At 43.8% G+C, this 19,372-nt stretch overlaps 1 protein-coding gene across 1 annotated transcript in view; it reads left to right on the top strand.

Annotated features, from left to right (window-relative positions):
- Mtap (methylthioadenosine phosphorylase) overlaps positions 1 to 19,372 on the top strand; it is a 53,185-nt gene that overhangs the window by 11,142 nt on the left and 22,671 nt on the right. Inside the window, exons 2-4 of the mRNA XM_032902124.1 lie at positions 31 to 117; positions 3,619 to 3,677; positions 15,849 to 16,016. Coding sequence (XP_032758015.1) covers positions 31 to 117; positions 3,619 to 3,677; positions 15,849 to 16,016 — 314 coding nt within the window. The remainder of the gene's footprint in view (positions 1 to 30; positions 118 to 3,618; positions 3,678 to 15,848; positions 16,017 to 19,372) is intronic.

Genomic DNA, 19,372 nt, shown 5'->3' with positions numbered 1-19,372 from the left:
ACAGTTTCTTTCCTCTCCTTTCTCCCCTAGATTGGAATAATTGGTGGAACAGGCTTGGATGACCCTGAAATTTTAGAAGGAAGAACAGAAAAATATGTGGATACTCCATTTGGCAAGGTTAACGTCCAGCTGGCGAAGGGCCGGCTTTGGCATCGCTTATTACTGGCTACTAAACCTTCCTCTCCCTCCTCTGGTCCAGTCTTTCCCGCTTACCCTCCTCCCAGACACACGCACACGCACACGCACACACACGCACGTCCAATCCTTCTCTCCTTCACAGAGAAGAGGAGGAGCCCCCGCGGTCCTCCACCAGCCCTGGCACGTCAGGCTGAAGCAAGGTTAGGTGCATCCTCCTCCATGAGGCTGAACAAGGCAGCCCAGTTGGAGGAAATGGATCCACAGGCAGGCAGTGTAGTCAGACAGTCCAAGCTCCCCCTTTGGAGTCCCACGTGAAGCCTCAGCTGCACAACTGCTCATGTGTACAGAGGGCCCGGGGCCATCCCATTCTTCCTCTCTGGTTGGCACTTCAGTGTCCATGTGCCCAGGTTAGATTCTGTAGGTTTTCTTGTGCTGTCCTTGACCTCTCTAGCTCCCTGACTCCTCCTTCCCCCTCTTTCACAGGATCCGCCAATCTCCATTCAGTGTTTTGTCTCTGGGTCTCTACATCAGCTTCCCACAGTTGCTGCATTAAGCCCCTCTGGCAACATTCATGCTAGATCCCTGTCTGCAAATAGAGCAAAATATAAATAATACTGTCAGGACTGGGCTCCTTCTCATGACGTGGGTCTCAGGCTGGGCCAGTCATTGATTGTCCCTTCCCTTAGATTTTACTCCATCCCTTGCCCCTGCATATCCTGTAGGCAGGACAAGTTGTGAGTCTAAGGTTTTGTGACCGGTTTCGTGTCCCAGTCCCTCCATTGGCAGCCTTGCCTGGGTACAGGAGGTGGCTTGTTGAAGTTCCATATCCCCCATTGCTAGGAGTCTTAGCTGGGGTCACCCTCATAGATTCTGGGGAGTTTCCATTGCCCAAGGTTTCCAGCATGTCCCAGAGATGCCCCCAGCCCCAGTCCAGTTGCCTCTCCCTGTCACCTCCCCTTCATTCTCTCTCCACATGGTCTCCCTTCTTCGCTCCCCAGCTCCTCCCCTTCACAGTCCACTCCTGTCCTCCCACTGTGCCTGATCTATTCCTCCTTTCAGTGAGATTCAAATGTAACCCCTTGGGCTGTCCTTACCACTTACATGGAATGTAGCATGGTTGTCCTGTGCTTTATGACTAATACCCACTTACAAGTGAGTGCGTACCACGTCTGTCTTTCTGAATCTGGGTTACCTCACTAGAGTCCCAAGTTCCATCCATTTGCCTGCAAATCTCATGTTGTCTTTGTTTTTAATAGCTGAATAACACTCCATTTTGTAAATGTACCACATTTTCTTTATGCATTCTTCAGTTGAGAGATCTCTGGTTTGTTTCCAGTTTCTGGCTATTAAAAATAAAGCCGCTGTGAGCAGAGTGGAGCCAGGGTCCCTGTGGCGTGGTGAAGCATCTTTGGGTGTACGCCCAGTAGTGCTCTAGCTGGGTCCTCAGGTAAATCTCTAACTAGTTTTCTGAGAAACCACCAAATTGATTCCCACCAGTACTCCCACCAGCAATGGAGGCCAGAGCATCCTTGCTCCACATCCTCTCCAGCATGTGAGGTTTTGATCTTTGCTCCCCTGACAGGTATTAGATTGAATCTCAGAGTCATTTTGAGTCTCATTTCCCTGATGAGTAAGGGCATCGAACATGTCTTTAAGTGCTTCTTTGCCATGAGAGAGTCCTCTCCTGAGAATTCTGATCAGCTCTGTACCCCCATTTTTTTAATTGGCTTATTTGGTTTGTTGGTATCTAGTTTCTTGAGTTCTTTATATATTTTAGATATCAGTCCTCTGTCAAGTGGTGGGGTTGGTGAAGATCTTTCCCTATTCTGTAGGCTGCCATTTTGACTGTCTTTGAAATAAGACCTGGTAATTCTTTGGATTTCCTTGGTGTCTGCTGTTATGCACCCCTCCACCCACATTCCTTCTGGTTTTGTTAATTGGTATATTCTCTCCCTGCCTTTTAATCAGTTTGGCTACGGGTTTGTCTATTTTGTTGATTTTGTCAAAGAACCAACTCCTTTGTCTTGTTCTCGTCATTTCTCTTGTACTGAGTTCAGCCCACAGTTTGATCATCTCCTGCAGTCTACTCCTCTTGAGCGTTGGCTTCTTTCGTCCCAGAGCTTTCATGTTTGCGAGTACGAGACCTCACTGAATCCTTTATGAGGCCACTTAGTGCTGTGAACTTTCCTCTTAGCACCGCTTTCATTCACATGGGTATGTTGCCCGTTCACTTTCATTGAATTCTAGAAGGTTTTTAATTTCTTTATTTCTTTGACCCAGTGCTCACTGAGGAGAGACTCCTTCCGTTTCCATGAGTTTGTAGGCTTTCTGTTATTGTTGAAGTCCAGCTTTAGTCCATGGTGGTCTGATGGATGCAGGGGTTACTTCACTTTTTTTGTGTCTGTTGAGACATGCTTTGTGACTGAGTATATAATCAATATTGGAGAGTGTTCCATGGGGTGCTAAGAAGAAGGTATGCTCTTTTGTATTTATTTGGGTGAAATGTTCTAGGCAGGGGATTAGGGACAAGAGGTATCACTCTGGTACTGTCAGGCCTCTGAGAATGTACTGGCTTTATTTTTAAATCGAGAGCAACTGTCGGTTTTGTTTGGACAGCCTACAAGGCCAAAGTCCTCATGCTAGATTTCCTCAGCTACAGGAGACTGATGTCATGGCTTTTGAACACACGTGTAACTTCTTGGTTTACACTTCTAAAAGTCGAGATGTTCATTTTCCATTCAAATTTGTTTCTAATTAAAGCCCAGGTCACACTACGGTAATTTGCCAGACAGGCTGGTGACTTACTGGATGATGAGTCTGTATGACTTGACATTTTCTGGCCCAGATGAGCCAGATAATACTGTCCCACCAAGCCTGTGTGAGTAGGGCATCCACATTCTTAATTCCACATTGCCTCTTCCAGGGACTGGCATTCTTCTGACCTCTGAAAAGAGCTGCATCCCAGCCGTGCCCGCCTTTTCAGCTGAGTTCCTCACCTGACCTGGGTTCTTCCAAGTCCTCTCTCATCTTGTTCTTAGCCTGGGCTTTCTTCATGACCTTGGTTCTCCAGTTTTTCCCTGTGACACTTCAACACATCTCACGGCCGTCTCAGGCCTGGACATCACAAGCAGGCAGTTCTGTCACTGAGTTCTTGGTGTTCCCCACAGTGTTTCCTTAATCCCTAAACCCTTGACTGCCACAACTGTTCTTGAGTCATCCGAATGCCACTGACGCGTGTAAAGCTCCCTCGGCCCTTGCTGCCCCTCAGAGCCTGCTGAGTCCCAGCTAGCAGAGAGCTCCGTCAGTATTTCTTGATAATAATGTCACTCATTAAGAATCTAAACTCCTTTCCCTATGCTTTATCTTCAAACTCCAGGTTCCCACCAATCTGTTGTGGTTTCACGATCCTAACTTTTAAGAACCGTTTACATGTTTTAAAATTGCTAAGCCATAACTCTTTTCTTTTCATCCCACGTGCAGCCATCTGATGCCTTAATTTTGGGGAAGATAAAGAACGTCGACTGTGTGCTTCTTGCCAGGTAAAGTATCTTAAGTTGGTTCTTGGTTTTGGTTTATTTGGAAACATTACTACTTTGGGAGAATTTAAATTTAACTTAAAGTCTGGGAACAGGTAATAATGTACGTGTGACTTACATGTCTGTGGAGCCGGGACTCTGTTTACTCATGAAGAGGTTCAGATTGCAAATATGTAGGAGATCAGAGATCTCCTTCTCCACTTCAGGTTGTAAACCAGTCGGTTGACTGACACTGAAGCTTCAGTTACTGTCCTAACGACAAAACAATTTCCTTTGATGGTTTCCTTTCCTCCAATGATCAGATAATAAGATGCTTTGTCCAGGGCAGATCCCCGTGCAGGAGTGGGTGTATTTCTGTATGGAGGAGGTTTCGGGTCCCTGAACTGATGTGGGCTACTTGTGCTTGTCTACTCGCTCCCTGAGCAGGGCTTGCGGGGTGCACCGCTGCACAGAGAGCACCGTCATCAGGAACTTCCCTACCACATGTGGCCTGAAAGCAGATTCTCTCAGGCATGTCAACAGGTGGTGCCTTCTAGAAGGGTTACATGGCCTAGTGGTGGGGAACAAGTCTCAGGCCAACCCACACTTAGATGTATGGATTATATGTAAGACATGAACGAGGCCTTTCAAAGCTTCATCCACAGCAGTGAAGTGGAAGGTCCATGGTGGCCACTAAAACTAAAATGAGGTTGTTAATTGTCCCCTCATGGATTTCCTTGGTCTGTAGTCATTGCTAGAGAATTGCCTAATGATTTTCAAGCTCGGGGAAGAAATGGTTGTTTAAATTACACATCTTCAAATAGGCATGTAAATAGATTTAAGTGTACTTTCCAACACCGAGTAGATATGTGAGTTATAAACAAACCTTTCAAACATTGAACAAAGACAGGCTTGTGTGTTACTCGCTTCCAGTGTATTGCTATCTTATCGGAGGTAAAGAAATGAACCCTTAACAAAGCTACTTCAGAGACCTCACCGCCTGGCCAGGTGGGCACTCCTGAGGCTGCATAGCGGAAGAGACCACCAACACTGCCCACCCCTGCCCACATCCCTGGCCCAAGAGGAAACTGTATAAGGCCTCTGGGCTCCCGTGGGGGAGGGCCCAGGAGCGGCAGGATCCCTGCCTGAGACACCACAGGAACCTGAAGGAAACAGACCGGATAAACAGTTCTCTGCACCCAAATCCTGTGGGAGGGAGAGCTAAACCTTCAGAGAGGCAGACACGCCTGCGAAACCAGAAGAGACTGCTCTACGCACACACATCTCAGACGCCAGAGGAAAACACCAAAGGCCATCTGGAACCCTGGTGCACGGAGGCTCCTGGAAGAGGCGGCGCAGATCTTCCTGGTCGCTGCCGCCGCAGAGAGCCCGTGGGCAGCACCCTGCGAGCGAACTTGATCCTCGGGACCACAGGTAAGACCAACTTTTCTGCTGCAAGTGACCTGCCTGGTGAACTCAAGCCACAGGCCCACAGGAACAGCTGAAGACCTGTAGAGAAGAAAAACTACACGCCCGAAAGCAGAACACTCTGTCCCCATAACTGGCTGAAAGAAAACAGTAAAACAGGTCTACAGCACTCCTGACACACAGGCTTATAGGACAGTCTAGCCACTGTCAGATAGCAGAACAAAGTAACGCTAGAGATAATCTGATGGCGAAAGGCAAGCGCAGGAACCCAAGCAACAGAAACCAAGACTACATGGCATCATCGGAGCCCAATTCTCCCACCAAAACAAACATGGAATATCCAAACACACCAGAAAAGCAAGATCTAGTTTCAAAATCATATTTGATCATGATGCTGGAGGACTTCAAGAAAGACGTGAAGAACTCCCTTAGAGAGACACAGGAAAACATAAATAAACAAGTAGAAGATTACAGAGAGGAATCGCAAAAATGCCTGAAAGAATTCCAGGAAAACATAAATAAACAAGTAGAAGCCCATAGAGAGGAGTCACAAAAATCCCTGAAAGAATTCCAGGAAAACACAATCAAACAGTTGAAGGAATTAAAAATGAAAATAGAAGCAATCAAGAAAGAACACATGGGTAGAGCACTTGCCTAGGAAGTGCAAGGCCCTGGGTTCGGTCCCCAGCTTCGAAAAATAGAAACAAAAAAAAAAAAAAAAAAGAACACATGGAAACAACCCTGGATATTGAAAACCAAAAGAAGAGACAAGGAGCTGTAGATACAAGCTTCACCAACAGAATACAAGAGATGGAAGAGAGAATCTCAGGAGCAGAAGATTCCATAGAAGTCATTGACTCAACTGTCAAGGATAATGTAAAGCGGAAAAAGCTACTGGTCCAAAACATACAGGAAATCCAGGACTCAATGAGAAGATCTAAGGATAATAGGTATAGAAGAGAGTGAAGACTCCCAGCTCAAAGGACCAGTAAATATCTTCAACAAAATCATAGAAAAAAAAACTTCCTAACCTAAAAAAAGAGATACCCATAGGCATACAAGAAGCCTACAGAACTCCAAATAGATTGGACCAGAAAAGAAACACCTCCGTCACATAATAGTCAAAACACCAAACGCACAAAATAAAGAAAAAGAATATTAAAAGCAGTAAGGGAAAAAGGTCAAGTAACATATAAAGGCAGATCTATCAGAATCACACCAGACTTCTCGCCAGAAACTATGAAGGCCAGAAGATCCTGGACTGATGTCATACAGACCCTAAGAGAACACAAATGCCAGCCCAGGCTACTGTATCCTGCAAAACTCTCAATTAACATAGATGGAGAAACCAAGATATTCCATGACAAAACCAAATTTACACAATATCTTTCTACAAATCCAGCACTACAAAGGATAATAAATGGTAAAAGCCCAACATAAGGAGGCAAGCTATACCCTAGAAGAAGCAAGAAACTAATCGTCTTGGCAACAAAGCAAGAGAAGAAAAGCACACAAACATAACCTCACATCCAAATATGAATATAACGGAAGCAATAATCACTATTCATAATATCTCTCAACATCAATGGCCTCAACTCCCCAATAAAAAGACATAGATTAACAAACTGGATACAACGAGGACCCTGCATTCTGCTGCCTACAGGGAACACACCTCAGAGACAAAGACAGACACTACCTCAGAGTGAAAGGCTGGAAAACAACTTTCCAAGCAAATGGTCGGAAGAAGCAAGCTGGAGTAGCCATTCTAATATCAGATAAAATCAATTTTCAACTAAAAGTCATCAAAAAAGATAAGGAAGGACACTTCATATTCATCAAAGGAAAAATCCACCAAGATGAACTCTCAATCCTAAATATCAATGCCCCAAACACAAGGGCACCTACATACTTAAAAGAAACCTTACTAAAGCTCAAAACACACATTGTACCTCACACAATAATAGTGGGAGATTTCAACACCCCACTCTCATCAATGGACAGATCATGGAAACAGAAATTAAACAGAGACGTAGACAGACTAAGAGAAGTCATGAGCCAAATGGACTTAACGGATATTTATAGAACATTCTATCCTAAAGCAAAAGGATATACCTTCTTCTCAGCTCCTCATGGTACTTTCTCCAATTGACCATATAATTGGTCAAAAAACGGGCCTCAACAGGTACAGAAAGATAGAAATAATCCCACGCGTGCTATCAGACCACCACGGCCTAAAATTGGTCTTCAATAACAATCAAGGAAGAATGCCCACATATACTTGGAAATTGAACAATGCTCTACTCAATGATAACCTGGTCAAGGAAAAAATAAAGAAAGAAATTAAAAACTTTTTAGAATTTAATGAAAATGAAGGTACAACATACCCAAACTTATGGGACACGATGAAAGCTGTGCTAAGAGGAAAACTCATAGCGCTGAGTGCCTGCAGAAAGAAACAGGAAAGAGCATATGTCAGCAGCTTGACAGCACACCTAAAAGCTCTAGAACAAAAAGAAGCAAATACACCCAGGAGGAGTAGAAGGCAGGAAATAATCAAACTCAGAACTGAAATCAACCAAGTAGAAACAAAAAGGACCATAGAAAGAATCAACAGAACCAAAAGTTGGTTCTTTGAGAAAATCAACAAGATAGATAAACCCCTAGCCAGACTAACGAGAGGACACAGAGAGTGTGTCCAAATTAACAAAATCAGAAATGAAAAGGGAGACATAACTACAGATTCAGAGGAAATTCAAAAAATCATCAGATCTTACTATAAAAACCTATATTCAACAAAACTTGAAAATCTGCAGGAAATGGACAATTTCCTAGACAGATACCAGGTACCGAAATTAAATCAGGAACAGATAAACCAGTTAAACAACCCCATAACTCCTAAGGAAATAGAAGCAGTCATTAAAGGTCTCCCAACCAAAAAGAGCCCAGGTCCAGACGGGTTTAGTGCAGAATTCTATCAAACTTTCATAGAAGACCTCATACCAATATTATCCAAACTATTCCACAAAATCGAAACAGATGGATCACTACCGAATACCTTCTACGAAGCCACAATTACTCTTATACCTAAAACACACAAAGACACAACAAAGAAAGAGAACTTCAGACCAATTTCCCTTATGAATATCGACGCAAAAATACTCAATAAAATCCTGGCAAACCCAATCCAGGAGCACAACAAAACAATCATCCTCCATGATCAAGTAGGCTTCATCCCAGGCATGCAGGGATGGTTTAATATACGGAAAACCATCAACGTGCTCCATTATATAAACAAACTGAAAGAACAAAACCACATGATCATTTCATTAGATGCTGAGAAAGCATTTGACAAAATTCAACACCCCTTCATGATAAAAGTCCTGGAAAGAATAGGAATTCAAGGCCCATACCTAAACATAGTAAAAGCCATATACAGCAAACCAGTTGCTAACATTAAACTAAATGGAGAGAAACTTGAAGCAATCCCACTAAAATCAGGGACTAGACAAGGCTGCCCACTCTCTCCCTACTTATTCAATATAATTCTTGAAGTTCTAGCCAGAGCAATCAGACAACAAAAGGAGGTCAAGGGGATACAGATTGGAAAAGAAGAAGTCAAAATATCACTATTTGCAGATGATATGATAGTATATTTGAGTGATCCCAAAAGTTCCACCAGAGAACTACTAAAGCTGATAAACAACTTCAGCAAAGTGGCTGGGTATAAAATTAACTCAAATAAATCAGTTGCCTTCCTCTATACAAAAGAGAAACAAGCCGAGAAAGAAATTAGGGAAACGACACCCTTCATAATAGACCCAAATATTATAAAGTACCTCGGTGTGACTTTAACCAAGCAAGTAAAAGATCTGTACAATAAGAACTTGAAGACACTGAAGAAAGAAATTGAAGAAGACCTCAGAAGATGGAAAGATCTCCCATGCTCATGGATTGGCAGGATTAATATAGTAAAAATGGCCATTTTACCAAAAGCGATCTACAGATTCAATGCAATCCCCATCAAAATACCAACCCAATTCTTCAAAGAGTTAGACAGAACAATTTGCAAATTCATCTGGAATAACAAAAAACCCAGGATAGCTAAAGCTATCCTCAACAATAAAAAGACTTCAGGGGGAATCACTATCGCTGAACTCAAGCAGTATTACGAGACAATAGTGATAAAAACTGCATGGTATTGGTACAGAGACAGACAGATAGACCAATGGAATAGAATTGAAGACCCAGAAATGAACCCCACACCTATGGTCACTTGATTTTTTGACAAAGGGCCAAAACCATCCAATGGAAAAAGATAGCATTTTCAGCAAATGGTGCTGGTTCAACTGGAGGTCAGCATGTAGAAGAATGCAGATCGATCCATGCTTATCACCCTGTACAAAGCTTAAGTCCAAGTGGATCAAGGACCTCCACATCAAACCAGACACACTCAAACTAATAGAAGAAAAACTAGGAAGCATCTGGAACACATGGGCACTGGAAAAAATTTCCTAAACAAAACACCAATGGCTTATGCTCTAAGATCAAGAATCGACAAATGGGATCTCATAAAACTGCAAAGCTTCTGTAAGGTAAAGGACACTGTCGTTAGGACAAAACGGCAACCAACAGATTGGGAAAAGATCTTTACCAATCCTACAACAGATAGAGGCCTTATATCCAAAATATACAAAGAACTCAAGAAGTTAGACCGCAGGGAAACAAATAACCCTATTAAAAAATGGGGTTCCGAGCTAAACAAAGAATTCACAGCTGAGGAATGCCGAATGGCTGAGAAACACCTAAAGAAATGTTCAACATCTTTAGTCATAAGGGAAATGCAAATCAAAACAACCCTGAGATTTCACCTCACACCAGTGAGAATGGCAAAGATCAAAAACTCAGGTGACAGCAGATGCTGGCGAGGATGTGGAGAAAGAGGAACACTCCTCCATTGTTGGTGGGATTGCAGACTGGTACAACCATTCTGGAAATCAGTCTGGAGGTTCCTCAGAAAATTGGACATTGAGCTGCCTGAGGATCCAGCTATACCTCTCTTGGGCATACACCCAAAAGATGCCCCAACATATAAAAAAGACACGTGCTCTACTATGTTCATTGCAGCCTTATTTATAATAGCCAGAAGCTGGAAAGAACCCAGATGCCTTTCAACAGAGGAATGGATACAGAAAATGTGGTACATCTACACAATGGAATATTACTCAGCTATCAAAAACAACGACTTTATGAAATTCGTAGGCAAATGGTTGGAACTGGAAAATATCATCCTGAGTGAGCTGACCCAATCACAGAAAGACATACATGGTATGCACTCATTGATAAGTGGCTATTAGCCCAAATGCTTGAATTACCGTAGATGCCTAGAACAAATGAAACTCAAGATGGATGATCAAAATGTGAATGCTTCACTCCTTCTTTAAAAGGGGAACAAGAATACCCTTGGCAGGGAAGAGAGAGGCAAAGATTAAAACAGAGACTGAAGGAACACCCATTCAGAGCCTGCCCCACATGTGGCCCATACATATACAGCCACCCAATTAGACAAGATGGATGAAGCAAATAAGTGCAGACCGATAGGAGCCGGATGTAGATCGCTCCTGAGAGACACAGCCAGAATACAGCAAATACAGAGGCGAATGCCAGCAGCAAACCACTGAACTGAGAATAGGACCCCATCAATCAGAGAAAGAACTGGAAGAGCTTGAAGGGGCTCGAGACCCCATATGTACAACAATGCCAAGCAACCAGAGCTTCCAGGGACTAAGCTACTACCTAAAGACTATACATGGACTGACCCTGGACTCTGACCTCATAGGTAGCAATGAATAGCCTAGTAAGAGCACCAGTGGAAGGGAAGCCCTGGGTCCTGCTAAGACTGAACCCCAGTGAACTAGACTGTTGGGGGAGGGGGTAATGGGGGAGGGTGGGGAGGGAACACCCATAAGGAAGGGGAGGGGAGGGGGATGTTTGCCCGTGAACCGGGAAAGGGAATCAACCTCGCACTGAGTATAAGTAATTTTCAATTTAATAAAAAAAAAAAAAAAAGCAAAGCTACTTCAGTGGGACATCACATGTGTTAGTTTTTCAAGAGGCCCAGATAGTCTAGACATGTTTATAAAACATTGCGCATAAGAACATAAAAATGCCATGTAACCAATGTGAGTTTGAGGATTAATTTTAATTTACCCTTATACACATGAGCGTCTTGCTGGCATGTATGTCTGTATGAGGGTGTTGGATCCTCTGGAACAGGTATTACAGACAGTTGTGATCTGCCATGTGGGTGTTGGGAATTGAACTTGGGTCCTCTGGAAGAGCGGCCAGTCCTCTTAACCACTGAGCCATCTCTCCAGCCCCTAAAATTAACTTTAAAAATTGAGCCATTTACAGCTGTTGACCCGAGTATCCTAAATGGGCATGGATTCTCAGGCTCATGTCTGTGTGTTTCAGGTGCTCAAATAATTTTAACCAAACGCATCATATGTTTGTCCAACAGAGTAATCTTTACATGACGGGTGCTACTGAGGAAGGCAGGCGAGGGCATTGCCCTTGGGGCAGATTGTATTGTAGAGGTGGGCATCAAGGAGACACAGGGGGAACATTAGTGTAGTAGTCGTATGCAGTGAGATGGGTACATATACTTCTCCGTCTTGGTGCTGAGATCTAAAGAGGGTCAGAGTCTGGGCAAGAATAATTATGGAAGCAAAGAAGGCCAGTGAGCGTGGAGTAAGATAAACATGAAGTGGTTCCTCCCAGTTCCAGTAGCTAGGACTCTGAGGTCAAGGAGTTGGTTCCTCTGGGGAGGGTTGTGGGGAATCTCATAGTGGGGAATCTCGTAGCCTTTTTGGATATGTTTAGTGACAATTCCTTTTTTTTTGTTTGTTTTGTTTTGGGTCTTTTTGTTTGGTTGGTTTGGTTTTTCTGAGAACGAGTTCCTTTGTTGCCCTAGAGCTCTTTCTGTAAAACAAGCTGACTTCAACACAAAGATCCACCTGCCTTTGCCTCCTGGGTGCGGGAGTCAGGGCGTGAGCATTGCTGTAACCACCGCCAGGAGTAATAATTCTTTACGGGACCTGTCATAGGTGCAAATACATAGCATCTTAATGAAATGGCATTTAGCCTGTAAACCCTTTGAAAAAGTAATGCCTACTTGATGTGTAGCTACTAAAAAAGATGTCAGGATATTATGTTTGGAAAACCAATGCACCAACTTTAAGGAAATTGGAAACTGAGATGGCTTGCCCTAACAGAAGAATGCTCTATGTTAAACTATAGCTTTGGACCCAGGTCTACCTGAAAAACAATTATATATAAAACATATTTTATGTTTTATAAAATGTCTGTATATGCAAACATTTTTGGATAAATATTTATTGAATTTTTTTATATACAGAAAGATTCTAAAAAAAATCTTTAACTAAAATATTGGTCCCTTTTCTATAATTATTTTTAAGCCCTTTTTGCCCACTGTTTCCAGCACATACAGTGCTGCATTTGGTGTCCATGACTTGTTCACCATTTCTCATTTTTGTTACCAACTGAAAAACGTTTGTTGCCATTTTTAAAAGAAAAGCTGTGGGCCTCCGGAGCCTGTGGTTTAAATCAGTATACTTTTAGAAAGTCGCGCTTTCTCTCTCTCAGTGCTTACTACTTCTTGAGGAAAGCCCTGGCTCTCTGGAGCACCGTCAAGTCTCAGTGGAACAACAGATTTTCGCCATTAAAAATTGACGGTATATTGAACAATATTGATAAATTACTCAAAATAAGGTTTTTTTTTAAATTCTTAAGTCTCATATTAAAAAACAAAACATTCCGTTTCACATTTTAAAAAGCAGTGCAACTGTTGCAAACGATGCTGCCCGGCTGACAGGCACATTAGGTCTTGCCTCGGCTACACCTCAGCTCACTCAGTTCTGCTTCTGACTGCAGTGTCAGAACGGCAGTGAGCGATGACCGTGCAGTTTCCGGTGTGTTCCCCAGTCAGGCCCTCTGCTTGGCCAGACTAAGATGGCTCCCCCTGACACACTGACCCCCTATCACCAGGCTAGCTCCTGTCTGGGGGCCGGCTCCATTAATTCTAGGTTCCTTGAGAAAGCAGATGCCTTGAAGGCAACAATGAGCATTCCCAGGCCTCTGCCCTGCTGTTTTTATTGCCTTCACAGGAGAACACCGCTACCCTCATCACCAAGCAACCCTTAGTGACAGACATGTTCTAGGCAGCACCAACCCAAACCCGATGCCCTCTGAGCCCCTCTGGCCTTTGGCTGAGATAAACTGCTGGAGTAAGATCTAAGTTCCTAAGTTTACCTGCTGTTGCAGTAGTTGTAATTCCTTCTGAGGCCCTGTACAATAGATAGATAGATAGATAGATAGATAGATAGATAGATAGATAGATAGATAGATAGATAGATAGATAATCTCCAGATAACTTTTAAGAGGGGAAGGATTAAAAATGGATTCATTTCTGCTTTTCTCTTCTTTTTATTTAGACAAGTGTCTTTCTCTGTAGCGTAGACTGACCTTACACCCATAGCAGTCTTCCTGCCTTAGCCTCCAAGTAGTAGGATTACAAGTGCCACAGAGCACATCCAACTAAACGTGTGCTTTGTAAGATGACTCCACATGGGGTCACTAATGGAGCAGTGGTGAAATTCTTCTGACTTCCCAACAGGTTCTACCTCGAAAGCAAGCTATTTTATAGATTGTTTCTTTTTTCCTTGTATTGATGTTAGATGTAAGGGACTCAACACAGGGTAACTTCTGGATACTAAGCACATAAGGCCATTGCACCATATCCCTAGCAGCAGACAGAGACATTTCTAATTGTAGAAGAAACTAGGAATTAACTAGCAACGCGCCTCATAATTTGGTTATGTAAGTGCAAAGCTGGTTCATCAAATCCCTATTCTAGCCCTCGGCCCAATGCATTTCAACTACGGCATCGTCTGCCTCCTTCTTAATGTTCATTAAACACTTACACAGGTAATGTCCAGCCGCAACATCCGGGTGGTCCCTTATCTCAGAAGCCTCTCCTCTCCTCCAGCGATGGAGCCCTTACAGCTTTCCCCCACCTCCATCCCTCCCCTTTCCTCATCCCTTTCATCCTTTCACCCTCGGTGGCTTCTGGTGTCCCCTCTTGGCCACCAACAGGGGACTTTAACAGTTACAAAGATAGGATCACCTTCCAGTGCATCAGGCCCACACAAGGCACTCTCTTAGGGCAGTGGTCCACGTCTTGGCCACTGCTCAGCTCTTTGGGAGTGGACTTTCTGTCTTCCTACGCTAAGATGATGTCCTCGGGAGCCTGAGGCACCCCCCTTGCCCCCAACCCCCCGCAGCTGCCTTACTCACTCTCTTCTCTTCCACCTTAAATGAATCCACGAGTTTTCTATGGCTGTCAGGAAAAGGCTAACTTCTTCTCTTCCACAGGGAATCCACTTATGTTGCACCTTCAGATCAGTGAGGACTTTTTCTATCCATGTTGTTAAACCACTATGCCTTCCACTGTCTCAGAGCCCAAAGATGAGGCTTTGAGAGATAATTCTTTTGCGGACTCCAACACTACAAAAGTAATGGGTTTCCTTCCTTGGCTTTTCTAATTTTCTTCGTTTGCTTGGAGGTGACGGTACTGTGACATCATCACAAAAACTTCAAGCTATGGCCCATCTCACCATCCGACCCTGACAAAGCTCTGTGAAGGTGACTTTAGGAATGCCTTGGGTTCTAAGTTCTTCCTTCAGTGGAGCCAGTCTGCGTTTCTTTCCCATTGTACAGCCGCACCACCTTGACCTTCTTTCAAGTTGTCAACTGTCAGGGATAATCCTTTTGACAAGTTCTAGTTCACCATCCTCTGCCATGATTTCTGTGATGCCTCCTGTATTTACAGAACTAGGTGGAGGTCTTAGAGAATTCCAAGAGTTTACCACCTTTCATATATCCTAGTCTGTTGCTTTTTCCTTTATGCTTTCTGCCTTGATACCATGGCCAAGAAATCTTGGCTTCCAATTGGTTGGCACAAAAGGGAGGGCTGCGCACACAGAAGTCATAGACTTATTTCAGACTCTTCCCTAAGTACATCCATCAGGAGTGTCCCATGTTCCTCTTAACAACATGTGCCAACACTACTAGCAAAAGTGTTCATTCTTTTCTAAAGGGGCATAGTAAACCCCAGCTTAGTAAAACAAGAGGTTTCTCTGCTGGAATTCCTCCTACTCTTGAGAGTTCTAACTTTACTGTAATACATTTATGTTCATTCTACTATAAACTAAATTAATTATATTTTAAAAATCCATTACAAGGAGCTGGGGAACGGAAAAGCACGTGTTGCTTTCCCAGGACCCATACTCTGTTCGCTGCATCTACAAGTTTTTCTCTTAAAACAAACAAACAAACCTGACTCCAAGTATAGTCACAGCCTGGGGTCCATGTCAAGGTTAGATCTACAGTTCAAGGATGGACGTTGGTGGTGCTCACCTTTAATCCCAACACTGAGGAGGCAGGGGCAGGTGGGTTTCTAAGTTCCAGGACAGAAACGACAAACTGATTCCGTTTACCCCGGAACAGTAGTCATGAAAGAGCTGATCTTCACCCAGAAGAGCAGGACATGATAGATTGACATTTCACGGTTTACTCAATGAGGCGGAAGGGTTTCGAGGTATCCACCAGGAACAGTTTTGCTCTCTTTCTTTGTAACGGTTAAAGCTCCCTGCTCTGAGGGGTGATCCATACTCCCATCTCCTTTCTTAGACACGGCAGACATCACACCATCATGCCTTCAAAAGTCAACTACCAGGCGAACATCTGGGCCTTGAAGGAAGAGGGCTGTACACATGTCATTGTGACCACAGCTTGCGGGTCCTTGAGAGAGGAGATCCAGCCTGGTGACATGGTCATCATCGATCAGTTCATTGACAGGTGAGTGCTAGTCTTCAGCTCCGAGGGAGGGTGTGTGGGAAACATGGGGAGAGGGGGAAAGCAGGACACAGGATCACTTTAAGCTTTCATCATAGGTTTTGGTTTTATTTTTAACTGACATGTAATTATATATAACGAATGTAATTGCTTTATGTGGACATCACATGGTGGTGTGTGTGTGTGTGTGTGTGTGTGTGTGTGTGTGTGTGTGTGTGTTCACCTATCACTTTACGTACACACCTCACAATGTTTGGGTGCAAACATTGATTTTCACTGTATAATAGATACACCACATCACTGTGCCACACAGGAGATTTCATTAAAAAAAAACAAAAAAACCTACTCCTTCTGCTCAACTCAAACTTAATGTCCCTTGGCCAATATCTCCTAAGCTTCTGGTAAACGCCATTTTCTCCTCAGCTTTTGAGTCTGTTTTAGATTGAGCGTGAGTTCATGCCTTGTCTTCCAGCGTCTCACTCACTTCACCTCATAAAATTCCTCCAGGTTTGTTCGTTTTACTGTAAAGACTGTTCGTCTGTTTCATGGTTGACTGATTTCTGTTGTCAATATGTCACACTTTCTGAATCCGTGAACAGGCATCGGGGTTGATTCTCTAGTCAAGATGAAGCTGGCTGTGCAGGGGGGCAGCCTGGGGTGTGCTGGCTTGGATACTTCAGGTCCTGGGGTTTTCGATTTCGTTGAGGAACCTGGGCTCATTTTCATAGTAGTGGCTGGCCTGATTTACATCCCCACCAACAGTCTTAAGGGCGTGTTGACATCCGCAGCGTTACTAACCTTCGTTGCCTGTTTTCCATTCCGAAGATGGGATCTCACTATACATTTGGTTGATGGTTCCCGGATGGCTAAGGATGTTAAATTTTTTTCTTGTGTTTATTAGTTGTTTCTACTTCTGAGAAGTATCTATGTAGTATCATTTCCTCATTTATTAATTGGATTGTTTGTTATTTTGATTCTTTTTAGTTTAGTTCTTTGTGTATTTTGTTTTTTAATTCTTTGTCAGATGGATAGCTGTCACAGACTTTCTCCCAATTCGTAAGCACTTTCTGGTAGTATGGTGTGTTCCTCATGTGCTTTTTTAGCTTGAGTCAAAAACCCTTTGCTGTTATTTTCTGAGCTGCCGGAGTCCTGTGTAAAGAAATCCTTTCCTTACCCAGACCTCTTTCGCAATGTGCTTTTCCTCCAGCAGGGTCAGGGTTGCGGCAGGTCTGACGCTAAGGAGTTCAATCCGTTTCGGATTGACTTTGTGTATGTGCAGAATGAGAGAGGGCAATCTTTTATCCCGTTCAGTCTTCTGCCTATCTACATCTGAATATCCCCTTTTCCCTACACTGCTATTAGAAATTTCCTTTTCCCACCGTGGTTCGGGCCCCTCACTGGGAATCCAATGGCTGGATTTACACTGATCTTCGTTGCACTCTACTTCTGACCTCCTTCTTTCTGCTCTTCTCATTTCTCTAAGACACTGGTGTTCAGTTAGGTTATTTACTTGAGATCTCTCTGAACTTTTAATACTGTCATTCATGACTACAACCCCCTTTTGGAACTCTCTGCTGCACCCCACGAGTTCTAGTGAAGCCGTGTAGGAAATTCTCAACTCCTTCCACGGTCACTGCACTGACCCATTCATTGGTTAATGAAGATACATTGTTCCGTGTCTGTGTGTAACGTTTCTGTGTTTTCTCTTGTTGGCCTCTAATATTTGTTCCATTATGAGCTGATGAGATACAAAGAATTATTTCACTTTCTGTGGCTTGAAATGTGTGGTTTCTTGGGGAGACAGTGCCATGAGCTGAGAAGAATGTGCTGTCCTCAGCTGTGAACTAGAATGGATGTCCTGGAGTCCCTATAAAGTCTGTTTCATCTGTAGTGTAATTAGCTCTGAAGTCTTGTTATTGGTATGTCTTAGGGGGTTAGGAACCTGGAATATGTCCGGTGATGACACTCTCCACACCATCTGCTATTCGTGTGTCTGGACCTTTCTGTCCTTTTTGACCAGTGAGTGCACTGTGAATTTTAGTACACCCAATACCTGATGTATATGTATTCAGTCATATTTTCTTCATAGATTGTTTCCATTGTCGGTGAGCTTCCGGTAATACCATTTTATCCTCTGCTCCTGCATGTACATTTTAGATCGTATGTGTGAGTCCTGCTGCTGCCTTTCTGTGTCCAGCTGAATTCACTTCACGAGATTCCTCCAGGCTCATCTTGTCACACCTGACTGTTGTCTTTCTTATCTGTTTGCGTTTGTTGCCCACTGGGAAAGGCGTGTCCGCTGGTTAGCGAGAGTTCTCTGTGAGCGGGTCTTTGTGCTGCGCTCAGCATCTACTTCCATTCAGTGGAAAGAAACCAAACATTTGAAGGAGATAAAGCAAAGGTACACTGCCCGGCAGTGGTGGCACTCACTTTTATCCCAGCAGTCTGGAAGCCAGCCAGGTGGATCTGTGAATTTGAAGGCCAGTCAGGTCTACAGAGACAGCCAGGGCTATGCAGAGAAACCCTGTCACTAGAAACAAAACCACAAGACATTCATAGATACAAATGTGGTGAAAGAAAGAACAATAGAGCATACTAGGAAGGTAGAATTTAGTAAGATGAAAGAAAGTATAAGGGAAAGAGAGTAGTGGGACACACCTTTAATACCAGCAGACGGGAGGCTAGCCCGTGAGTGCTACTAGAAAGTTGAGAGTAACCAGGGCTACATAGTGAAACCCTGTCTCAAAAAACGTCAGCATTTTGGGGAAGGTTGGGCACACAGTAAAAGAAATAGAAGGAAAAAGTCATATACTCCTCCTTGCTGAAGATGAGGGGATCTTTCCAGGTTTGGAGGTGAAAGGGAAGTGGGTACTTCTTAGATCCAGTCCAGCAAGTCAGATTGGGGTGGGGGTTACGGAGGCTGGGCCTGTTCTACCTTGCCCACCCGCAGGAGCTAAGAAGTGACTGAGTTGTGGCCGTTAAGGAATCAGAGCTCTTCATGCCAGTGACCTTGGTATGTGACCCCTAGGAGGTAGACTGCAGTCCTTCTGGCTTTGCACAGTGAGAGCTGCTCAGACAGTTGCCTGTCATGTTCAAGGTACCCTTGTCAGTGTTCCTGTGTATGACAAACCAGTGCCCATAAACCTCCCAGAGCTTCCATGCATGAGGATAATGACCAAACCGAGGCCTCCTGCGCTGGGCAGGCAAGTGGTCACAGATATTAAGTGCTGTGCCAGCCCTGGCCACACTAGTCCCTGCCTTCGTCCACCCATGAGTCTACACAGTTCATCTCCTGCCTCGGAGATCCAACACTGGTTTTGAAAAGAAGTTCTTTCCATTTCCCTGTGCGATGCAGATGA

Source organism: Rattus rattus, chromosome 1 (assembly GCF_011064425.1).
Source record: "Rattus rattus isolate New Zealand chromosome 1, Rrattus_CSIRO_v1, whole genome shotgun sequence".
NCBI classification, from domain to species: domain Eukaryota; kingdom Metazoa; phylum Chordata; class Mammalia; order Rodentia; family Muridae; genus Rattus; species Rattus rattus.
Note: the sequence above shows the minus strand (reverse complement) of the source record. Positions and strands in the feature narration are given on the sequence as shown.